Source organism: Balaenoptera acutorostrata, chromosome 15 (genome assembly GCF_949987535.1).
Source record: "Balaenoptera acutorostrata chromosome 15, mBalAcu1.1, whole genome shotgun sequence".
In the NCBI taxonomy this organism is placed as follows: Eukaryota; Metazoa; Chordata; class Mammalia; order Artiodactyla; family Balaenopteridae; genus Balaenoptera; species Balaenoptera acutorostrata.
In genome coordinates, this window is record NC_080078.1 from 5,080,932 (window position 1) to 5,102,220 (window position 21,289).

The 21,289-nt window shown below is 41.8% G+C and overlaps 1 protein-coding gene across 9 annotated transcripts in view; it reads left to right on the plus strand.

Moving 5' to 3' along the window:
* The first annotated feature begins 4 nt into the window (after positions 1-4).
* Positions 5-21,289, plus strand: part of LOC103005014 (radial spoke head 10 homolog B) — a 67,765-nt gene continuing 46,480 nt past the window's right edge. For 6 of the 9 annotated variants that reach the window (XR_009005406.1, XM_057529182.1, XM_028167582.2 and 3 more), the window contains exons 1-12: positions 5-151; positions 2,178-2,317; positions 2,997-3,083; positions 3,267-3,369; positions 4,071-4,254; positions 7,189-7,356; positions 7,957-8,054; positions 9,221-9,320; positions 11,216-11,300; positions 12,693-12,848; positions 15,297-16,167; positions 19,349-19,516. Coding sequence is in view for 8 of the 9 variants with exons in the window: in XM_057529182.1 (XP_057385165.1) it covers positions 33-151; positions 2,178-2,317; positions 2,997-3,083; positions 3,267-3,369; positions 4,071-4,254; positions 7,189-7,356; positions 7,957-8,054; positions 9,221-9,320; positions 11,216-11,300; positions 12,693-12,848; positions 15,297-16,167; positions 19,349-19,516 (2,279 nt within the window). In the remaining variant the exon portion in view is untranslated. Of the gene's footprint in view, positions 152-459; positions 1,929-2,177; positions 2,318-2,996; positions 3,084-3,266; positions 3,370-4,070; positions 4,255-7,188; positions 7,357-7,956; positions 8,055-9,220; positions 9,321-11,215; positions 11,301-12,692; positions 12,849-15,296; positions 16,168-19,348; positions 19,517-21,289 lie in introns of those variants that run through there. The other 3 variants (XM_007186730.3, XM_057529184.1, XM_057529183.1) reach the window with 3 other exon arrangements.

The following is a 21,289-nucleotide window of genomic DNA, read 5'->3' on the forward strand; positions in this document are numbered from 1 at the left end:
GAAGTGGCGGGGCACAGTGTCGGAAGCAGCCAATGGGCGGCAGGGTGGGGGGGGGGATTCCCTCCACCCCCCAAACCGTGGGAGCGGCGGCGCAAACTGTTCCGATTCCCGAGTTAGGTCCTGCATCCATGGAGCGAGCCGACGGGCCGAGGTGAGCCGAGCTTGCAGCCTCCCCTCGCGGTCTCCCTGTCTAAGGCCCACAGCGTTCCAGACCCCTGAGGGGAAAGTGACCGCGGCGCTGAGCGAGCCGGCGGCACGGAGGCCCCAGGCCAGGCTCCTCGGCGCTCCCCCAACCCGCTGCCCTGTGGGTGCACTTTGAGGTCGGGGTCCGCGGGGGATTCGGCCCGCTGCCCGGACGCCGCCATGCATCTGTGGACCTGAAGCCGGAGCTTGAAATCCCAGTAGACGGAATTATTTCCTTTTTACCTGGTTGCTCTCTCTTCTTTTTTAAAATTGAGGGTTATTTTCGGGGAGGCTTTAAGGCACATGCTAATTTGCGGCGGACAGTTTTAAAAAACGCATTGCTTCTGTATCTCCTTGAGTATGCGATTACCGGCAGCTACACCGAATTAGGGGTAGCGAATCTTCGGGTAGCACTGTTGCACTGTGTCAGATTCCTGAATCCAGATTCGCTGTCTGTGTTTAAATGTTTTATCTCCACCCCTCCAAATAAATATCAGGAATGGACCTGTAGCCTATGGTGTCTTGCCAAATCAACAAATTTTTTAGAGATACTTTATTCCATTTTAAGTGGTGTCATCTGCAGTTTTTCCATTTAAGACAAATTTGAGTGGAATTCTTTGCAAGGTCGAATAAGAGTAAAGATGTTTGTTCTTTTTTTTTTTTTTTTTAACAAGGGTTTACCCAGGGTCTATTATGTGTTATATGTTGTGGGAAATACCCAAAGATTTCCCTCCCAAGGATGCTCCTGTGTTCAGTTACACCCAAGTTATCAGTAAAACCGTTTACTAGAAATTGCTAAATTAGTGAACATGTAGACGAGAGGTAGTTCGCCAGGCAGAGGAGGAGGAGGCTACACACCTGTATGGGCAAGATGCAGTGTCTAAAAGAGCTTGTGATATTCAGGAAACAGTTGTTTGCTGTGACCAGAATGCAGGGGAATTGGCAATGGGAGGATTGGAGAGAGAGAGAAAATAAGGTAGATTGGGGTCCAATTGTGACTAGATTTGAAACTTCATATAGCAGACAGTGGGATGCTAGTAAGTTTTTTTCTTTTTTAAATAATTATTTTTTGGCTGCGTTGGGTCTTCGTTGCTGTGTGCAGGCTTCTCATTGCTGTGGCTTTTCATGTCGCGGAGCAGGGGCTCTAGGCGTGGTGGCTTCAGTAGTTGCAGCACGTGGGCTCAGTAGTTGTGGCTCGTGGGCTCTAGAGCGCAGGCTCAGTAGTTGTGGCGCACGGGCTTAGTTGCTCCGCAGCATGTGGGATCTTCCCGGACCAGGGCTCGAATCCATGTCTTCTGCATTGGCAGGCGGATTCCTAACCACCACGCCACAAGGGAAGTCTGCTAGTAAGTTCTTAAAGCAGAAAAATTATTTGACCAGATTTGTGATTTCTAAAGTAACTCTGGTGGTAGCATGGAGGATTGATTGAAGTAGAGAGAAAATGGAGACAAACCAGTTGGAAAATTCTGAAGGTAGGTACAGCCAGAACTGTGAGGGCCTTTGCTAAGGCAGGAGCTGGCAGCCTGGATTTGGAGTGGGGATTTGTAGGCAACCATAGGAATAGTTACCCAACTGGTACCCGATTTCTGAGATGGTTTTGATTTTGACATGAACACTGGATTTCCCAGCAAGATTTTGGCTTTTCAAATTGTGTGGGAAACATTGCTTTCAATTTTCAAGAAAGAAGATACTATCGTTGCAAAAGATTATTCACCCATAGCTTTAGGGGGATGTGTCTTCTCCATGTAGATCCCAGTTTAATTAGATTTTAAATGTCTGTTTCATTTGAAGTATCTATTCAGAAGACTTTCTGACAGATGTTTAAGGATTGTAGACCAACATTTATATTTGTGAATATAATAAATGGATATGTTAATACAATGAATGGATTAGACCCATTAACTATTAACGGAGATGAATCATTTCCCACAGTTAAAACCAGGATGAAAATGCATAATTGCCTCCTTGCTGTTTCTTGTAACCCGTTTCTTTAGTTCAGAACTTGCTAAGGCCATCAAACCTATCGATCGGAAGTCAGTCCATCAGATTTGTTCTGGGCAAGTGGTTCTTAGTCTAAGCACTGCTGTGAAGGAGTTGGTAGAAAATAGTGTGGATGCCAGTGCCACTAACATTGGTAAGTTTGGGAGAGTTTTAAACCACAAGAAATCATCAGTTTATGCTGTTTTATTCAAGAAATGTTTGTTACTGTAATAAGACAATCAGGTATTGATATACAGAGAAATTATTATTTTTTAAACATAAATTTAGCACTTATTATGTGCCTAGTATTTAGCTAGGTAGTAATAATAATAATAATAATAGTGGTTAACTTTTATTGTGTTCTTACTATGTGCCAGGCAGGCATTGTGCTAAGAACTATACAGATGGGATACCTCATTTAATCTGTAGAATAACTTTATGAGATTGGAATTATTATTATTGTTATAATTATCTCCGTTTTACAAATGAGGAAATTAAGGCACAAGGAATTTACTTTTTTTTTTTTGAGGTTATAAAGCTAGTAAAATATGATCCCAGGGAGTCTGATTCCAGAACTTGTTCTCTTTAATGACTGTGTTAAAATTATCCTCTTGAAGGAAAGAAAAAAGAAAGAAAATAAAAACAAAACTATTTTATCTGGGCTAGTAAATAGCCAAGAAGGACTTTAAAAAATAAAATATACAAAATGACAGTAGTACATTTAAATAAATATAGTTAGGACTCAAAGTTGCATTTTGTAAGTTATAAATACTGTCACTCTAAAGGCTTTTCGCATGGATCAATTTGAGAAATCAATATTTTAAACTTTTTAGAGCTCAGGCTTAAAGACTATGGCGTGGAGCTCATTGAAGTTTCAGACAATGGATGCGGGGTAGAAGAAGAAAACTTTGAAGGCTTAAGTAAGTTGAATTTTGCTAATCCTATTTTAAAATATTTGGGCCAGATGTCTGAGAATTTGGGGTAACACTGTCTTAGGGAACACAAAACAGCTTTTTAAAACCAGTCACTTGGGTGGGTATGGTGTGTGTTCATTGCTGTATCACTTGCGATCTCTTCGGCCTTACTCTCCACCTCTCTTTCAGCTCTGAAGCATCACACTTCTAAGATTCAGGAGTTTGCTGACCTCACTCAGGTTGAAACTTTTGGCTTTCGGGGGGAAGCTCTGAGCTCACTCTGTGCACTGAGGTGATGCAATAATTTTATCCACTAACTTGACCCCTTATAAAAATCTCTTTGAAAATTAAAAAGTATGATTAGAATCATTATTGTTTACACTTTTCCATCTGAATGTCTCAACTACTAACTTCTGCATTCTGTTTTATCTTACTACCAACCTAAGTGGTAATACTTCCGAAATGTAAGCAATGAATGAATGAAATGAAGCAAATAGTATTGTAAAAAAATTGTTACCCTTATTAAAGCAGTAACTTCTCAATTTAAAAGTGACATATAGATAATACATTATAGATGCCGTATGCTATTGGTTTTAATTTATTTTGATGTTGAGGAAAAAAATTTAGCTGAAGCACTTATTTAATTACACAACAGCTTCTAAGATTTTGTTAGAACAGTAGTAGCCAAACTGAGAAATAAATCTTTATTGGTGAATATGTAAGTTTTGAGATCTTTTATTTTGCAGTTTAACCAAAATAAGTATCAAAGCTTTTATCAAAACAAAACATTTACAGAACTCTCTCACTAGCTATTGGGGGCCAAACCTTGGATTTTATGATGACTCCTCACCCATTTAAACTCTGTTGATGATCTCGGAGGGATCATCATCTTTTTAGGGGAGTTTAGAGAGAACAGAAGTGAGAAAATGAGCACATGATGACGAGCACGTGGGAGTCTCTAGCTGACTGTGCTCTGCTGGCTTTTTCGTACAGTGATGTAACTATTTCTACCTGCCACACATCTGCGAAGGTTGGGACTCGACTGGTGTTTGATCACAATGGAAAAATCCTCCAGAAAACCCCCTACCCACGACCCAGAGGGACGACAGTCAGCGTGCAGCAGTTATTTTATACGCTACCTGTGCGCCATAAGGAGTTTCAAAGGAATATTAAAAAGGTACGGTGGGACTTCCCTGGTGGTGCAGTGGTTGAGAATCCACCTGCCAATGCAGGGCACACGGGTTCGAGCCCTGGTCCGGGAAGATCCCACATGCTGCGGAGCAACTAAGCCCGTGCGCTACAACTACTGAGCCTGTGCTCTAGAGCCCGCGAGCCACAACTACTGAGCCCACACACCTAGAGCCCATGCTCTGCAACAAGAGAAGTCACTGCAATGAGAAGCCCGCACACCGCAACAAAGAGTAGCCCCTGCTCGCCGCAGTAGAGAAAGCCTGTGCGCAGCAACAAAGACCCAGTGCAGCCAAAAAATAAATTAATTAATAAATAAATTAATTAATTAAAAAAAGAAAGGTACGGTAAATTCAGAATCCGAGAGCCTAGAGAGTGTGATGCCCAAATGTAGTCCAAGATCAGTCAGGGTGGTTTGCACTCCCGTTCATTCTCTTCCCTTAATTTTTGGAGCAGTGCTTAGCTTGCTTCTTCCCCTCAAAGACCTAACTTTTGGGTGATTTACCCTTTTCTTTTCTTTTTTAATATATCTATTTATTTTATTTATCTATTTATTTATTTTTTTGGCTGCGTTGGGTCTTTGTTGCTGCACATGGGCTTCCTCTAGTTGCGGCGAGCAGGGGCTACTCTTCATTGCAGTGAGCGGACTTCTCATTGCGGTAGCTTCTCTTGTTGCGGAGCACGGTCTCTAGGTGCGGGGGCTTCAGTACGTGTGTGTTTGTGTGTGTGTGTGTGTGTGTGTGTGTATATGATTACAGTTTTGTAAAAACAAAGCAACTGGCCAAAATATGCATAGAAAAAAGCCTGGGAGAGTAGACGCATGAATGCTACCAGTGGTTATTCTTGGATGTGTGATTACTTGTGCTTTTTGCCATCTTCCTAGTACTTTTCTGTTTTGTACCTATATTCTTTGTAATCAAAAAACTTAAACATATGCTGCTAAAAACTTTCTTTACCTCTAAAGCAATTTGTGCGAGTTTTAACTTTATTAATTTTGCAAAAATATAAACTTTAAAAATTTTTTAATTTAAATATTAAAAATTTTTTGTACAGAGAAAATTTTTATTATTATTTTGTATCTTAAGGTAAAAAAAAATTGGTGTCTCAGAAAATATAGGCATAAAGAACTTGTACTTGCCAGAGATGACCATTGTTAACAGTTTGGTGAGTCTTTCCAGACTCCTTTTAGTTTCATGTATTTATAAATCTTGGAAAAATTTTCAAGATAAATATTAAAAAAATGAAATCAAGTGACATAGAATATTAAACATTTAAGTCACATGGAACCGTGTGCAGTAGAAAGTTGGTATTGTCTCTGCCTACCTCCCAGAGTTTGGTTTACATCCCTTAGACTTTATTTTTTATTTTTAATATTTATTATTTATTTATTTATTTGGCTGCTCTAGGTCTTAGTTGCAGCATGCGGGATCTTTAGTTGCGGTGTGCAGGGTCTTTAGTTGCAGCTTGCAAACTCTTAGTTGCGGCATGCATGTGGGATCTAGTTCCGTGACCAGGGATCGAACCCGGGCCCCCTGCATTTGGAGTGTGGAGTCTTAACCACTGGACCACCAGGGAAGTCCCTATATCCCTTAGACTTTAAATGCGTACATGTATATACAATCTTTATACATATGTTTCTATTTTTCTTTAAACAATTGGGATCATATTATATATACTGTTCTATACCTTGATTTTTTTAATATAGTATATTGTAGATACCTTTTTTTGGTCGATTGGTAACTACCTTATTTTTTATCATGGCATCATTATGTGGATATACTGTAATTAATTAGCCCCTGGTTGATGGTTGCTTAGGTTGTTTATAATTTTTCACAATTACAGATTGTTTCAGTGAACATTTTCATAATATATCTTTTTTAAAAAAATTTTAAAATTTATTTATTATTTTTATGTTTGGCTGTGTTGGGTCTTCATTGCTGCATGCAGGCTTTTCTCTAGTTGTGGTGAGCGGGGGCTACTCTTCGTTGCAGTGTGCGGGCTTCGTACTGCGGTGGCTTCTCTTGTTGCAGAGCTCAGGCTCTAGGCACACGGGCTCTAGGCACGCGTGTTCAGTAGTTGTGACTCGCGGGCTCTAGAGCGCAGGCTCAGTAGTTGTGGCACACGGGGTTAGTTGCTCTGTGGCATGTGGGGTCTTCCCGGACCAGGGCTCGAACCCGTGTCCCCTGCATTGGCAGGCGGATTCTTAATGACTGTGCCACCAGGGAAGCCCTTTCATGATAGACCTTTGATTGTTTATGCCAGTCTTTCTACAAGGATAAATTTCCAGAGGAGGGATTTCAAGGTCAAAGGGAACATACTTCTCGATTTTTAGAGCAGAAGGCCTGGACGTTCTGGAAATGAGGGAAGTGTGGTGAAGAACCTTATCCTCTGATTTCCCTTTGGTACCACGTAGGGAGATTCAACTCATCGCTCATTCTTTTTTTTTTTTTTTTTTAAAGGATTTTCTTATTTATTTATTTATTTATTTATTTATTTTTGGCTGTGTTGGGTCTTCGGTTCGTGCGAGGGCTTTCTCCAGTTGCGGCAAGCGGGGGCCACTCTTCATCGCGGTGCGGGGACCGCTCTTCATCGCGGTGCGCGGGCCTTTCTCTATCGCGGCCCCTCCCGTCGCGGGGCACAGGCTCCAGACGCGCAGGCTCAGCAATTGTGGCTCACGGGCCCAGCTGCTCCGTGGCATGTGGGATCTTCCCAGACCAGGGCTCGAACCCGTGTCCCCTGCATTAGCAGGCAGATTCTCAACCACTGCGCCACCAGGGAAGCCCTCATCGCTCATTCTGTCAGGAATAATTTGCCTTATTTGTGAGATGATAGGAGAACCTTGAATTGACTGTATAACTCGAATCATGCGCTTCTTGTAAGATTGAAGTAACGTTGAGTCCTTGCGTTTGTGTTTTTTAAACAGGAGTTCTCCAAAATGGTCCAGGTCTTACACGCCTACTGTATCATTTCAGCGGGCGTCCGTGTAAGTTGCACCAATCAGGTTGGACAGGGCAAGAGGCAGCCTGTGGTGTGCACCAGTGGAGGCTCCAGCATGAAGGAAAATATCGGATCTGTATTTGGGCAGAAACAGGTAGTGGTGGCCCGATTTTTGGTTTTTTGGTTTTTTTCTTGATTCATGTGCTCCAATCTCTCACCTGGAGCTCTCCGGCAGTCTTTTCACTGATCACCTAGCCTCTAGACCGAAGCTCACTCTTATCCAGCCACCACCACGCAATGAAAATAATCATTCTAAAACAAAAAACTGGGTGGCCAGTTGTTTAAAAACATTTTATTGCTCTAGTGATTATGGCAGGTTTCTCCTGTCCTTTCCAGTAGCATAGAGAATAAAATCTAAGAATTGATTTTTTTTAAAACTACATCCCTATCACAAAAATTAATCTTAGGAGCTGCAAGTTTTAAAATCATCCTTTTACTCTCTCCTTGAAAAAAAAATATTGTGGGCAATGTATTGTTTATGGATGAGTAGGAGCACAAGTGTTTCATCTTGCTAATAAATCAAAATTATTTATTATAGAACTGCAAAATGCAACTATTGAGATTCTTTGTCCTCTTGATGTGGATAGCTTGGCTAGGAAGGAAAACACACGAAACCTTCGTTATATCTTCCTTTCTGAAGTCAGGCCGGTTCTCGCTTTATTAGGAAATAACTGTAAACCTTGATTTCTTTCAGTTGCAAAGCCTCATCCCTTTCGTGCAGCTGCCCCCTAGTGACACTGTGTGTGAAGAATACGGGCTGAGCTCTTCCCAGGCTCTGCATAACCTGTTTTGGTAAGTTGATTGGTGCCAGGAAAATTACGATCAAACAATTTTTTTGAGTTTTTTTTTTTTTCCCCTTTGGTTTTGTTTTTAAAGATTGTGATTTTAAAGCTTATAGTTTCTTATGTCCATTATAAACTGTAGGCAGTATTGTTGCTGAGAAAGAGGATTTATGTGGAGGAGCCAGGTTTTTAATGTAAACAATATTCTGGGTAACTGGTGCATTTTAGAGGGTTTCTTATTAAATTAGCGTTTGTGTAAGAGGCTCTGTTTAGTGAACAATTAGAATAACTCTTCAATTATGTATAATGTTTCACTTTGTCAGGACCTGGCATAGAGGGACAGAGGCACTTTTCCTTTAACTCGTGCCTTACCCAGAATCCAATCCAGCATCATTAGTTTTAGTGTAAGAAAAATAGACATTTTTCCATAAGCAGAATTGGGCCCATATTGCTTACCCTCCCTCCACTTGCCTTTGGCTTATCCCTGAAATTAAAGATGGGGATTCATTTCTTATGCTAAGGTATCATTCTTATGGAAACTCAAATATCCCTGGGGTAAATCTCAGGTGAAGCCCTTAACCAACGCCATAGGTGATAGAATTTTGCTAACTGAGAACAGATTTTATGTTTTATATTTATTTTTTTGGCCGCACCGTATGGATCTTAGTTTCCCGACTAGGGATTGAACCTGCACCCCCTGCACTGGAAGTGCGGAGTCTTAGCCACTGGACCTCCAGGGAAATCCCAAGAGAACAGATTTTAAAAAGGCGGGGAATGTGGGCAAAGAGCCTGGATACAGGTCCTTGGGCTCCCTGGACAGCTTGGTGGGGACTCCACGAAGGTTCTAGAATGTGAGTGTGGGGTGAGACCCATTCCTTGTGTGGAGGCCAAGGATTTAATAGGGAAAGTGAGAGCTGAAATGAATCAGTTTTGAACCTGCTGGGTTGCCCATGGAGGATTTGTTAACGATGGGAGCTTTGGAACATTCCAGAGGGTCTGTGTTCCTTAATGAGTCACCGGAATGGAGCACAGATACACGTTACCTGAAATGTTAATACTCGTCAGCTTGTCACCAGGGGTTATGTTTTTATTTTTCACTTTGAGAATGTGCTGTTTGATGTGTGTCTGATCCTTTCTGCTCTGGAATCCCGCCCTAATGGCATTAACATTGAACAGTATCTCAGGTTTTATTTCTCACTGTGCTCACGGCGTGGGAAGAAGTTCAACGGACAGACAGTTTTTCTTTATCAATCGGCGGCCTTGTGACCCAGCAAAGGTATTTCAAAATATGGGGGGATTAGTTTTTTCTTTTAGCTTTTAGTTTTAATTTTATTTTTTATTGAATAACATTTTCTGACACAGGCAATTTACATGGAACTTGGGACTTTGACTCAGAAACATTACTTTATCTTTTTTTTCATTCTTCTAATCAATTTTATTCTAAAAACATGTTTTTATGCAAATATATTGATATTATTTATTTTAACAGACAATGCTATATTGTTATTTTAAAATATTTTTAAAAATATCTTTAAAATGTCTCGCTGTTAATTTCTTTTTAAAAAATTTTTTTATTATATTGGGGTATAGTTGATTTATAGTGTTGTGTTAATTTTAGGTGTATAGCAAAGTGATTCAGTTATACATATACATGTGTCTATTCTTTTTCAGATTCTTTTCCAATTTTGGTTATTACAGAATATTGACTACAGTTCCCTGTGCTCTACAGTAGATCCTTTGTTGGTTATCTATAAATTATCTTATTTTAGGCATTTAAAAACACCTACCATACAGTGGTTTCAATTATATATATGTGCACGTGCATACATATGGACACATATTAATAACCAATATATTTATTATCGTAAAAATTATCACTATTAGAAGAAAGTAAACATTTTAAAACATTCACCATTATCTAGACTTTTTGGTATAGACTGACACACGTGCACATGCTTTTGTATTTTCTCTTTGTTCTGTCCATTTTCCAAGAAAATAAGGGCCCAGATTACTTCTGCCTCAAACTTAAACTGATCATCTTGATATGATTATAGCACTTTTAGTGGTCAGTTTTGACTTTGCATCTTCAGCAACATTATACCTAGCAGTGAAAGCGCCAAGTCTTAATCACTGGACTGCCAGGGCATTCCCCAAAATTACTTCTATCAACCAAATATGGTTCAGCTTCTATTATTTTTCTTTGCTTTTTTTTTTTTTTAATATTTTTTAGCATATATAGCGTAGAAGTTTTTATTTTGTTTTTTTTTTTTTTCTTTCTTTGACTGCGCCATGCAGCATGCGGGATCTTAGTTCCCCACCCAGGGATCCAACCCGTGCCCCCTGCATTGGGAGCACAGAGTCTTAACCACTGGACCACCGGGGAAGTCCCTCAGCTTCTAAATTTTTAACCTATATTGTAATTCGTGTGATTTTATGGCTTATCCCTAATGCCATTTAATAATCTCATTATAAAGTCATATAAATACATTTCTGTGTACATTTGAATGTGTTTTATGAGCATTTAAACCGCACCTCATTTTATTGACATTTCTTCAAGAGCATATTGAGTATGGAAAAAGATTCAGTTTTATGAATCTATGATTAAAGATACCCCTTTGAGAGGAAAGAGGAGACTTTTTGGGTGATGGATATCTTCATTATCTTGATTATGGGGATGGGTTCGTGGGTGTATATATATATCAGAATTTATCAAATTGTATACTTTTTTTTTTTTACTTTATTTATTTATTTATTTTTGACTGTGTTGGGTCTTCGTTTCTGTGCAAGGGCTTTCTCTAGTTGCGGCAAGCGGGGGCCGCTCTTCATTGCGGTGCGCGGGCTTCTCACTATCGCGGTCTCTCTTGTTGCGGAGCACAGGCTCCAGACACGCAGGCTCAGTAGTTGTGGCTCATGGGCCTAGTTGCTCCGCGGCATGTGGGATCCTCCCAGACCAGGGCTCGAACCCGTGTCCACTGCACTGGCAGGCAGATTCTCAACCACTGCGCCACCAGGGAAGCCCTCAAATTGTATACTTTAAGTGCAGGTTGTTTTAGGCCAGTTATACCTCAAGAAAGCTGTTCAAAATGTATCCTTTTAACGGTTGGTTAGAGTAGCATGTTATTAGAAACTGGGGGAAGGAAACATTTATTCTTTTCTATGTTTTTTGTATAGGTTTCCAGACTTGTGAATGAGGTCTATCACATGTATAACCGGCATCAATATCCATTTGTTGTTCTTAACATTTCTGTTGATATGGGTAAGTTCCACTGACATTTCAGTAAAATTGGTGACGTACTCTTTTTTTTTTTTCTGGCTGCACATGGGCTTTCTCTCGTTGCAGCGAGCAAGGGCTGCTCTTCGTTGCGGTGCACGGGCTTCTCATTGTGGTGGCTTCTCTTGTTGCAGAGCACGGGCTCTAGGCGCGCGGGCTTCAGTAGTTGTGGCACGTGGGCTCTAGAGCACAAGCTCAGTAGTTGTGGCGCACGGGCTTAGTTGCTCCATGGCATGTGGGATCTTCCCGGACCAGGGATCGAACCGTGTCCCCTGCATTGGCAGGTGGATTCTTAACCAATGTGCCACCAGGGAAGTCCCTGGTGACTTACTCCTAAAAGAATAAAATGAGATTATAAAGCTCTGATATGACCAGAAAGAGACTTTTATAGTAACAATTAATGGTGATATATATTTTTATAGACTTAAAAAATTTTTTTAATTAAAAAAAAATCTTTTTAGACTTTTATTTTTTATACAGACTTTCCTGCTTTCTACTAGAAACTACGTTAATTGTATTATTCGGAAAATGTGACTTTTTCATGTCAGCCGAGGGAGAAAGTAGACTAAATGTTCTCCCTGATTTTGAAAATAATTCATTTCATGTAGTTATTTTTCTTCTGAGTGCTAATATTATGGTTTATTGTTATCCAATATTTTTTTAGGTGCTTAGAAATATATATGTGCACACCTTAAAAATATATATATATAATGATATATATATCTATCCATATTTTTTGGAGTGAGAAAATAATTTTGGGTAATTTTGTGTTCTTTATCCTTAGATGTGAACATTTTCTTTTCCATGTCATTAAAGTTTATTCAGAAACATGATTTTAATAGCTGTACTGTATTTCAATGTGTGGATATATCTTGATTATAAACTTTTATGTTTGTGCCTATTTTAGTTGTTTTCAGTTTTTAGAAATTCAAATAATGTTCTTATAGATAAGTCATTACCTATATTTTTGATTATTTCTTTAAGATAAATTTCTAGAAGTAGAATCATTGGGTCAGTGAATGTGATCCTGTTATACCGATTTACACATCTACCAACAATGTACTAGGTATTATAATTTTTAACCAGATTCAATAGGTGATAAAAATGACATTTTAGTTTGCAATTTTATCATACCTTTTTATGGGTTTATTTGCTTTTTTTCTTTTGCAATTTACCTACTCAAATGCTTGCATATTTCATGTGTTTAAAAAATTATTCATCTTTTCCTTGTTTATTTGAAAGGGCTAGTTTTATAGTATGAATATGAATCTGGACACGGCTTTTGGCAAGTGCAAGTGAATAAAATAGTCGATGGGGAAATCTCTCTTGTTAAACGTGAACTTAAACACAATTGGCATCTTTTCTATTTTGCTGTAGAATGTGTCGACATCAACGTTACTCCAGATAAAAGGCAAATTTTACTACAGGAGGAGAAGCTTTTGTTGGCAGTTTTAAAGACGTCTTTGATAGGAATGTTAGATAATGATGTTAACAAACTCAACGTCAGTCAGCAGCCGCTGTTTGATGTCGAAGGTAAGAAAAACACAAGTGTATAAACAGCTTCTAAAACTTGTAGCTGTTGTGATACTTTCCTTATTTTTCCGGAGGTAAAGTTTTTTTTGGCATGAAACAAAATCTATCAGATTTTGATCGGTACCTACCACCTCCATCTCTGTACAATGCACAAATAGACATGGGGATGGGGGGCAGGCTGGCCTAGAGGAGTATTTGCCCCAAGAAGTGCATCTGGCTGTCAGAGGGGGTAACGGCCAACTCAGAGAGGACATGTCACCCTAGAAAGTATGTAGCTGCAGATTTAAGGTAATCTGGATTAAAACAGACGCAAGCCACCTCTGTTATCACCCAGGGATACATTCTTACCAAGACTCACCCATTCTCCTTTCAATAAAGACGCCCCCATTGGAATTCCCTGGCAGTCCATTGGTTAGGACTCAGCACTTCCACTGCCGGGGCCTGGGTTCAATCCCTGGTTGGGGAACTGAGATTCTGCAAGCCAAGCAGCGCGGCCAAAACCAAAAACCAAACGGACAAAAACACTCCCCGATCGTGGCAAGCCTTTTGTTAATTTCCAGAGTTCTGAAAAAGTTGATTCTGACCATTTTTGCCCGTTTTCTCCTATCTTTTATGGAGTAGGGAATTTGGGGGGGCCCTTACTCTGCCGTTTTCCCTCACGGCCCCCCTGTGCATTCATCACTGAGTAGCATGTTGAGATGAGACTTGGCCCAAGGCTGGTTTGACCTCTGTAAAAATATGCACAATCACTGTTTTACTTCCTGGTCCTGAGTGAGCAGCCTTTCGTTTAAATAGTTGGTTTTATTCTTTTGCATCCAAACCAAGTGCATCCGGGGCACCTTGGGAGGAGTCCACAGCTGAGCCCCAGCAGCCTTCCGTAGCAGAGGCAGGAGCTGGCGGCTACCCCTTCTGACAGCCAGATCCACTCCTTGGGGTGGATACGCTTCTCTAGGCCAACCTGCCCCCGACCTCCACGTCTGTTTGTGCAGAGACGGAGGTGGCGGGTCCCCATCACTGTGTCCTCCTGGGGGTGCGGTGGGGGGAAGACCAGAGTAGCTCAGGAAGCTGAAATTATGTTTGGTGGAAAGCTCAGGTGACAATGGGAGGAAGTCGTTCTGGGATGAGGCTTCGTAACCCCAGGGTACCAGGAGCCATAAGCCAGGGGTTAAGAGGAGGGGCGGGATCCAGAGTGGCTCTGTCCTTGCATTTCCCCGGGGGGTTGGGGGGCAGAGAGGCTGACTTGGAAGACAGTGAGGTGCACTCTCATCAAGTGCCACGGTCGGCAGTCGTGACAGTCGGAGAATATGGTGGGGACACAAGCTCCTAAGGGTGAGGAGGGGCTGCTGGGTGGTGGGAGAGGCACACAGGAGCCCTGCCGTGAGTGCGGCCGAGCTACTGACCTCACATCTCTGCCGCCCACTCTCTGCATGGGATAGTATGGCTGCATGCGTGCGTGTGTGCGCGTGTGTGCGCATGGGCGGGGGATGGGGCGGAGGATGGTAGGGAGCGTCACATCTTTGTGGAACGGGCCGGTGGTGGCAGCTCTGAGCGCACGCGCATGCACACAGACACACGCGCGCACGTTTTCAGAGAGGCAACCCCATACAGAGAGAAACCGCTCAACTTATCTCTGCATCTTGAGGCACAGTCAAATCAACGCCCTCTTCTTAGCCCTTTCATCGAAGGACAGCATCCACACAGAAGCAAATGTGTCGTGAGTGCATCCGCCCTGAGATCAGGAAATAGCACCCACAGAACCACCCTTGTACCCCTTTTCAGACACTAACCCCCAGTGGGAACTGTTTTCCTGACTTCTAACACCATGGATTCGTTTTATCTGTTTTTAATTTGAAGGCATCCAGTATTTACATTTTTCCATCGTTGGTTTCTCTCTCAATATTTTGTATGTGAGATTCATCCAAGTCCTGTGTGACAATTCATTTATTCATTCTCGTTGCTGTACAGTGTTCTGTTGTATTTAAATACCACGACTTATTTGTGGACAAGTGGGTTGTTTCCAGGATTGGGCTGCCATGAATATAGCTGTCATGAATATCCCCATCCATGGTTTAGGCCAGCACAGGTAGACATTTCTGGTAGGATAGCAGTGCAGGGTCACAGGTGTGCATGTTCAGATTAGATGTTCCCAGAGAGTTTTACAAAGCAGTTATACCAATTTCAACACCACCAGCAGTATTTAAGCATCCCATTTGATCCTCAGCCTTGTAAACATTTTTTAAAAAAATTTTACCTGTTCTGTTGAGTATATAGTGGCATCCCATTGTGGTTTTAATTCGTGTCTCCTTTATGGTTCATGTAGAACTGTGTTCACACATTGGATCAGCCATTCGGAGCTCCCCTTTTGTGAAGTGCCTGTTCACGTAAAAGTATCCGCTTATTCTATTTCTGCGCAGCCCCTGATGCCCTTCTCTGTTCACATCTGCTTAGGTCACTTAATAAAAAGGCATTCGGCAGAGGTGGAGAAGCCCGTGCCAGAAAAGCAGGATGATCCCGCCCCGTTAAGGACTCGCGGGGAAGAGAAAAGGGCAGTGACCATTTCCAGACTGAGAGAGGCCTTTTCCCTTCGTCACACAGTGGAGAACAAGTCTCGGGGCCCGAAGGCCACCGACCCAAGACGGATTTCTCCACGACAGAAAAGCAGCACCCCATTTCCTAGCGCTTCAGGGCCCCTCTGCTCCCGGAAGCACATCTCTGAAGCTCGGGAGGAAGGGATGACTTCCACTCAGGGGCCCTGTGACCCGATGGGCAGAGTGGACACGGAGGAGGGCTGGGGGCACAGCAGCGCATCTGCCGGCTCTGAGGAGGGGTCCAGCACCCCCAAAACGGGCAGCCACCCCAGCAGTGACCATGTGGCAAGCTCCCCCAAAGATGGGTTTTCACAAGAAAATGTGGAGTCTTTGGAGAAGTTACCTGAAACTGACCATCGTCTTTCGGGCACGAATTGCCACTTAGGCCACGAAGAAAGCGGCTCCCGACCTAGAGTTTTGCTGCAGCCTACTCACCTCTCATCCCCAAACGCAAAACGTTTTAAAAAAGAAGGGGTTCCTTTAAATCCCGATGTCCCTCCAGAGTCCGTGAAAACTCAGAATGCTTCAGTGTACGAGGTGGATGTAGCTGTTGAAATTAACAAGAAAATAGTGCCCCTTGACTTTTCTATGAGTTCTTTAGCCAAACGAATAAAGCAGTTATGTCAGCAAGAACAGCAACGAGAAGGTGGACAAAATTATAGGAAGTTTCGGGCAAAGATTTGCCCTGGAGAAAATCAAGCAGCAGAAGATGAACTAAGAAAAGAGATAAGGTAACAGTTTTTCCACTCACCAACTTCTTTTCCTTGCCTCTCACATCCATCACATTAATTTTCTTTTTTTTTTTTTTTTTTTTTTAAGGATTTTTCTTTTTTATTTATTTTATTTATTTTATTTTTGGCTGTATTGGGTCTTCGGTTCGTGCGAGGGCTTTCTCCAGTTGCGGCAAGCGGGGGCCACTCTTCATCGCGGTGCGGGGACCGCTCTTCATCGCGGTGCGCGGGCCTTTCTCTATCGCGGCCCCTCCCGTTGCGGGGCACAGGCTCCAGACGCGCAGGCTCAGCAATTGTGGCTCACGGGCCCAGCTGCTCTGCGGCATGTGGGATCTTCCCAGACCAGGGCTCGAACCCGTGTCCCCTGCATTAGCAGGCAGATTCTCAACCACTGCGCCACCAGGGAAGCCCACATTAATTTTCTTTAAAGAACTCTTTCACCAGGCAGTTCTGCAGCCTGAAATCTTGCAAGAATTTTTTTCCTTAGATTTTCTCTGCGTATCTTTTCCATCGGTCCAAATCAATCAAGGCCTTCTTGGCCCCAATTTTATTCCTTTTCCTGGAGGTTTTCAGCCCATGGTGACTTCTCCCTGCATTGAATTCAGGGCAGCTTTGGGGAACATTGCTATTTCCCATCTTTCCATTTTAACATGTATGAGGAAAAATTATCACATTATCAAAGCTATGATTTCAAGAAGATTGCATCAGATAAGGCTAAGTAAAAAAGTCAGTTTAAAGAAAAATCTTCACAATACAGATAATAGAAAACACTGGTCACCAGCACTTTCGTGACAGTAGTCATGTCCAACATTGTGACTCTTAAAAATGATGAATTCTTTTGAAATAGTTTTTATTTTTAAAATTTTGTCTTTGGAAAAAAAAAAAATTTTGTCTTTGTTTTGTGTCACCAGTTACTGAAATGTGCTGTGTCCTGTGCACAGTGCAACTCAGCAAGTACATTGCAATTTTATAGCACTTTTAGCCTGGACCACACAGGCTTTGCCTAATTTCAGTTATAAATTCTTCACCAAGTGTTATATAATTTCTTTGTTATTCATAGTGCCTAGCTTACACGGAGAAGGGTTTTCAGGAACCTTTCTTTCTTTTAAAAGGTGTGTAGTTAATGGAAATGAACCTCTCTGGTTGTGAACTCAGAGGGAGCCAATGAAGAGAGCCAGGTTACTTAAATATTTTTAAATAGAGATTTTAATTAAGTTTGCAAACATGTATTGATCACCTGTTACTGTGGTTTTTGAATGTTGGTATGCCCAAGAATCACTTGGAGAGCTTGTTAAACAAGCAGGACCTATGTATGGCCAGATTCCAGTGTTTCTGCTTTAGTAGATCTGGTGGATCTTGGGTGTGGAGCCCAGGAATCAGCATTTTTGACAAGTACCCCAGAAGGTCACATTGAGAAGCTGATCCACAAGGGCCTGGCATTGGCTTCTGGCTTTCAGGGCACGGCTGTTGGATTGGCTGTACTTCTGAGCTATTGGTCTGATGAGGTTTACTTTTTCCTGAGAAGCACAGGAAAAAGTACTGAGCTAAAGATTAGGCAGCAGTGAAGATATTGAGGTTGTGTTTACCAGCTCCTGTTTCTGCATTTTGAATTATAACTAAATATACCAAGCTGTAAAACTTTGTTTCTTTAAGCCAGATGCTAGGTTCTAGTTTATGGTGGGAGATACACCTGCCAAAGACACAGAAGACCCGGGTCTTCAGGCCGGCACAGGTTCTTCCCATGGGCAATCTGCCTGGGCAACCAGAGCAGACTCAGACGGTTCCTGGAAGAGCAATCAGAGCCAGGGAGTTGGTATTTGTGCCAATTACCAGTTTATTGCCTCTCAGTTCCAAATCCACTCTTTGCCCTGCTTTGCAGTCCTGGAGGCTGAACCATGTAAGCATTTCTCCTGGTGCACTGTTAGACTTGATCAGCAGGGGGCGCTGTGATGCCCTTGTCTTTTCCTCCTACAAGGCAGCCACTGGCAGCAGGCAGGAGGCCCAGCAGTGCTCACTCTGCTACTCCAACCAACTTATTTTCATTCATAAATGAATGAAATGCAGCCACGCCTGTTCCAACAAAGTCTGAAGCTCAGCCTGGGGTGGGCAGGGGGTGGGGGTCGGGTGCTCCCCATTAGAAGGATTGATATCCACTATTGACAAAAAGGTACTCATACACAGGTAGCCCTCCGTATCTGCCGGTTCTGCGACTGCAGATCGAAAATTTTAAAAAATTCCAGAAAGTTCCAAAAAGCAAAACTTGAATTTGCTGCGTGCTGGCAACTATTTTACATAGCATTGACATTGTAGTAGGTATTATGAGTAATCTAGAGATGATTTAAAGTATGTGGGAAGGATGTGCGTAGGTTATATGGAAGTACTGTGCCATTTTATGTAAGGGACGTGAGCATCTGTGCATTTTTGTATCCTGGGGGTCCTGGAACCAATCACCTGCATATACCCAGGGACAACTGTACATATTGGTGGGAGTGTAAACTTTTATAGATCTCCTATCAAAGTAAAGTGTACACATATAATAACACATCTAGGGATTTATCATACAGATATATCCACAGTAGAGAAGATCTGTGTACAGGGATGTTGCACCTTTGTTTGTGTTTCTTAAAATGGATACAACTGAAGTGTCCTTTAGTAGAGTTTGTCAGACAAATTGGTACATCCACATAATGAATTCCTACATGGACATTAAAAAGAATGAAGTAGGTCTATATATATGGGTCTGAAAAAATATCTGAGATTCATTGTTAAGTGATGAGAGTGAAACGGTATGAAGAATTGATTCCATTTTTGTTTTTTTTTTTAAACAGTGTATAGTCAAAGGTCTGGAAGGATATGGACCAAATCATTAATAGTAGTAACTAATGTCACCTGGAGAGTTGGAGGAATGAATAATGTTATCCTTAGAAAGTGGGATTTTTAGGGACTTTGTCTATTTTATGTTTTTGTACCTTTTTATTAGTGTTTTATAAGCAGAGAAGGAATCTTTTAAAATGTCTTCTAAAGTGGGAATTCCCTGGCAGTCCAGTGGTTAGGACTCCGTGCTTTCATTGCTAAGGGCGCGGGTTCAATCCCTGGTTAGGGAACTAAGACCCCACAAGCCGTGCAGCGCAGACAAAAAAAGAAATTAAAATGTCTAATAATTAACATTTTCTACGTGCAGCAAAACGATGTTTGCAGAAATGGAAATCATTGGTCAGTTTAACTTGGGATTTATCATCACCAAACTGAATGCGGATATCTTCATAGTGGACCAGCATGCCACGGATGAGAAATACAACTTCGAGATGCTTCAACAGCACACTGTTCTCCAGGGTCAAAGGCTTATAGCGTAAGTTCATTTCAGTGTTCAGAATTTGCAGTGTTGTTTCATCCCCCAAATTTAAGATCTCTTAGCTATAGGTGTGTCTATCTTTATCTCTATCTAAACCTATCTATACCTATCTATCTATCTATCTATATTTTTTGGCTGTACGTATCCTTGCAGCAGATTTTTATACTTTTTGCATAATAATAGTCATACCTGCCATTTATGGAGTGCTTATTTGGTGCCAGGCACTGCTGAAGCAATTTATATTTAATCCTCACAAAGTTTGAAGTAGTTACTATGTATTACCACCAACATCTCACAGGTGATAAAACTGAGAGACGTTTAATAATTTGCCCAAGGTCACACAGCTAATGGATTCTTTAAGTATCAAAAGATACTTAAAGTTCTTTTAAGCTGTTCAAAAATGCTGATCACTGGTTGGCCAGAAAATCCTTTTGATGAAGAGCAATTTATAGTACAGAGTATATCTACTTAGAGTACATGGAATTCACGCGTTCAGAAGGTCAGCAGTGCCTGTGTGTGTGTCCTCAGCTATGGTAGAGCAATTCCAGTGATTAGACACTGCAGAATTTGGTATTTATCTCTCTTTTGCCAAATTGAATGTTTTACACTGACCATTTTACAAAGCGGTGTGATGGTGTAGCATATAAACCAGAAGTCTTTTCTGAAGAAGTCGTAAGGAGAGGTCTTGGATTTTCATTTGCGAAATTAAACTACATAATTAACTCAGATCCCAACAGCAGCAGATCCCAGCATGAAGTTACCACTAAAACAGCCACTCAGCTGGAAAACATACCTAGTTTATTTGCTGAGTACTCTGTATCCTACAGAATGGCTTAATTATATTTATTTTCAGTAGGAGTAAGTAGTAATAGTAAAGACATTGAATGAGCCACTTTATAATACTGAGCTATTCCTGCCCCTGTTACAGAGGTCGTTTATTTTTTAGCCATTTGGTGTAAGTACGGTCTCGTTTGTGGCATTTCAAGTTGACCTGGATAATCACAGGCCACTGTGGGTCCCACATGGATCACACTTCAGGATGAAAGGATAAAGACCACAACTGCATCCTTTCCTACCTGCCCTGCATAGTTTCGCCCTGATGACCTCTTCAGCTGTTCGTAAGCCCTCTTCTCCTGTTCTCTATACTCTGGCCATCCTTCCTTTTCCCTTGACAGGCCTGATGAATTCCTACAGAGCCATTAAGCAGAATGAAGCAGATCTTTGTGTGTGGCTCTGGGAACATCCATAGTCCATCCTAGGGCCTTTTTACAGACTGTTGTCTCTGCCTAGAATACTTGCCCTTGCGCCCACCCCTCACCCCCATCACCTGCTAACTGCCACTCAGCCCCAGATCTCAGCTCAAAGGTCACTTCCTCAGAGAAGCCTTCCCTGACGCCCTCTCTCTCCAGGCCAAGTCTCACATGCTCTGTGCTCCTATGGCCCTGGGTGTCTCTTCTTCCTGATTCTCAGTGTAGTTTGTAATTACAATTTGTTTGTTTGACTGTTTGATCAGTGTCTTTTTTTCCCCACTAGACTGTTTCATGAGAGCAGAGAACGGGTCTGTGTTTGCTCACCTTTATATCTCCTGCCTTTAGCGGTGTCTGTCTTACTAAGCACTCATGAAATCCAAGAGGAGAGATGGATGGATGAAGAATGCAGGCAGGGGGTACTTCCCTGGCAGTCTAGTGGTCAAGACTTCGCCTCCAGTGCAGGGGGTACGGGTTCGATCCCTGGAGCTGAGATCCCACATGCCTTGGGGCCAAAAAACCA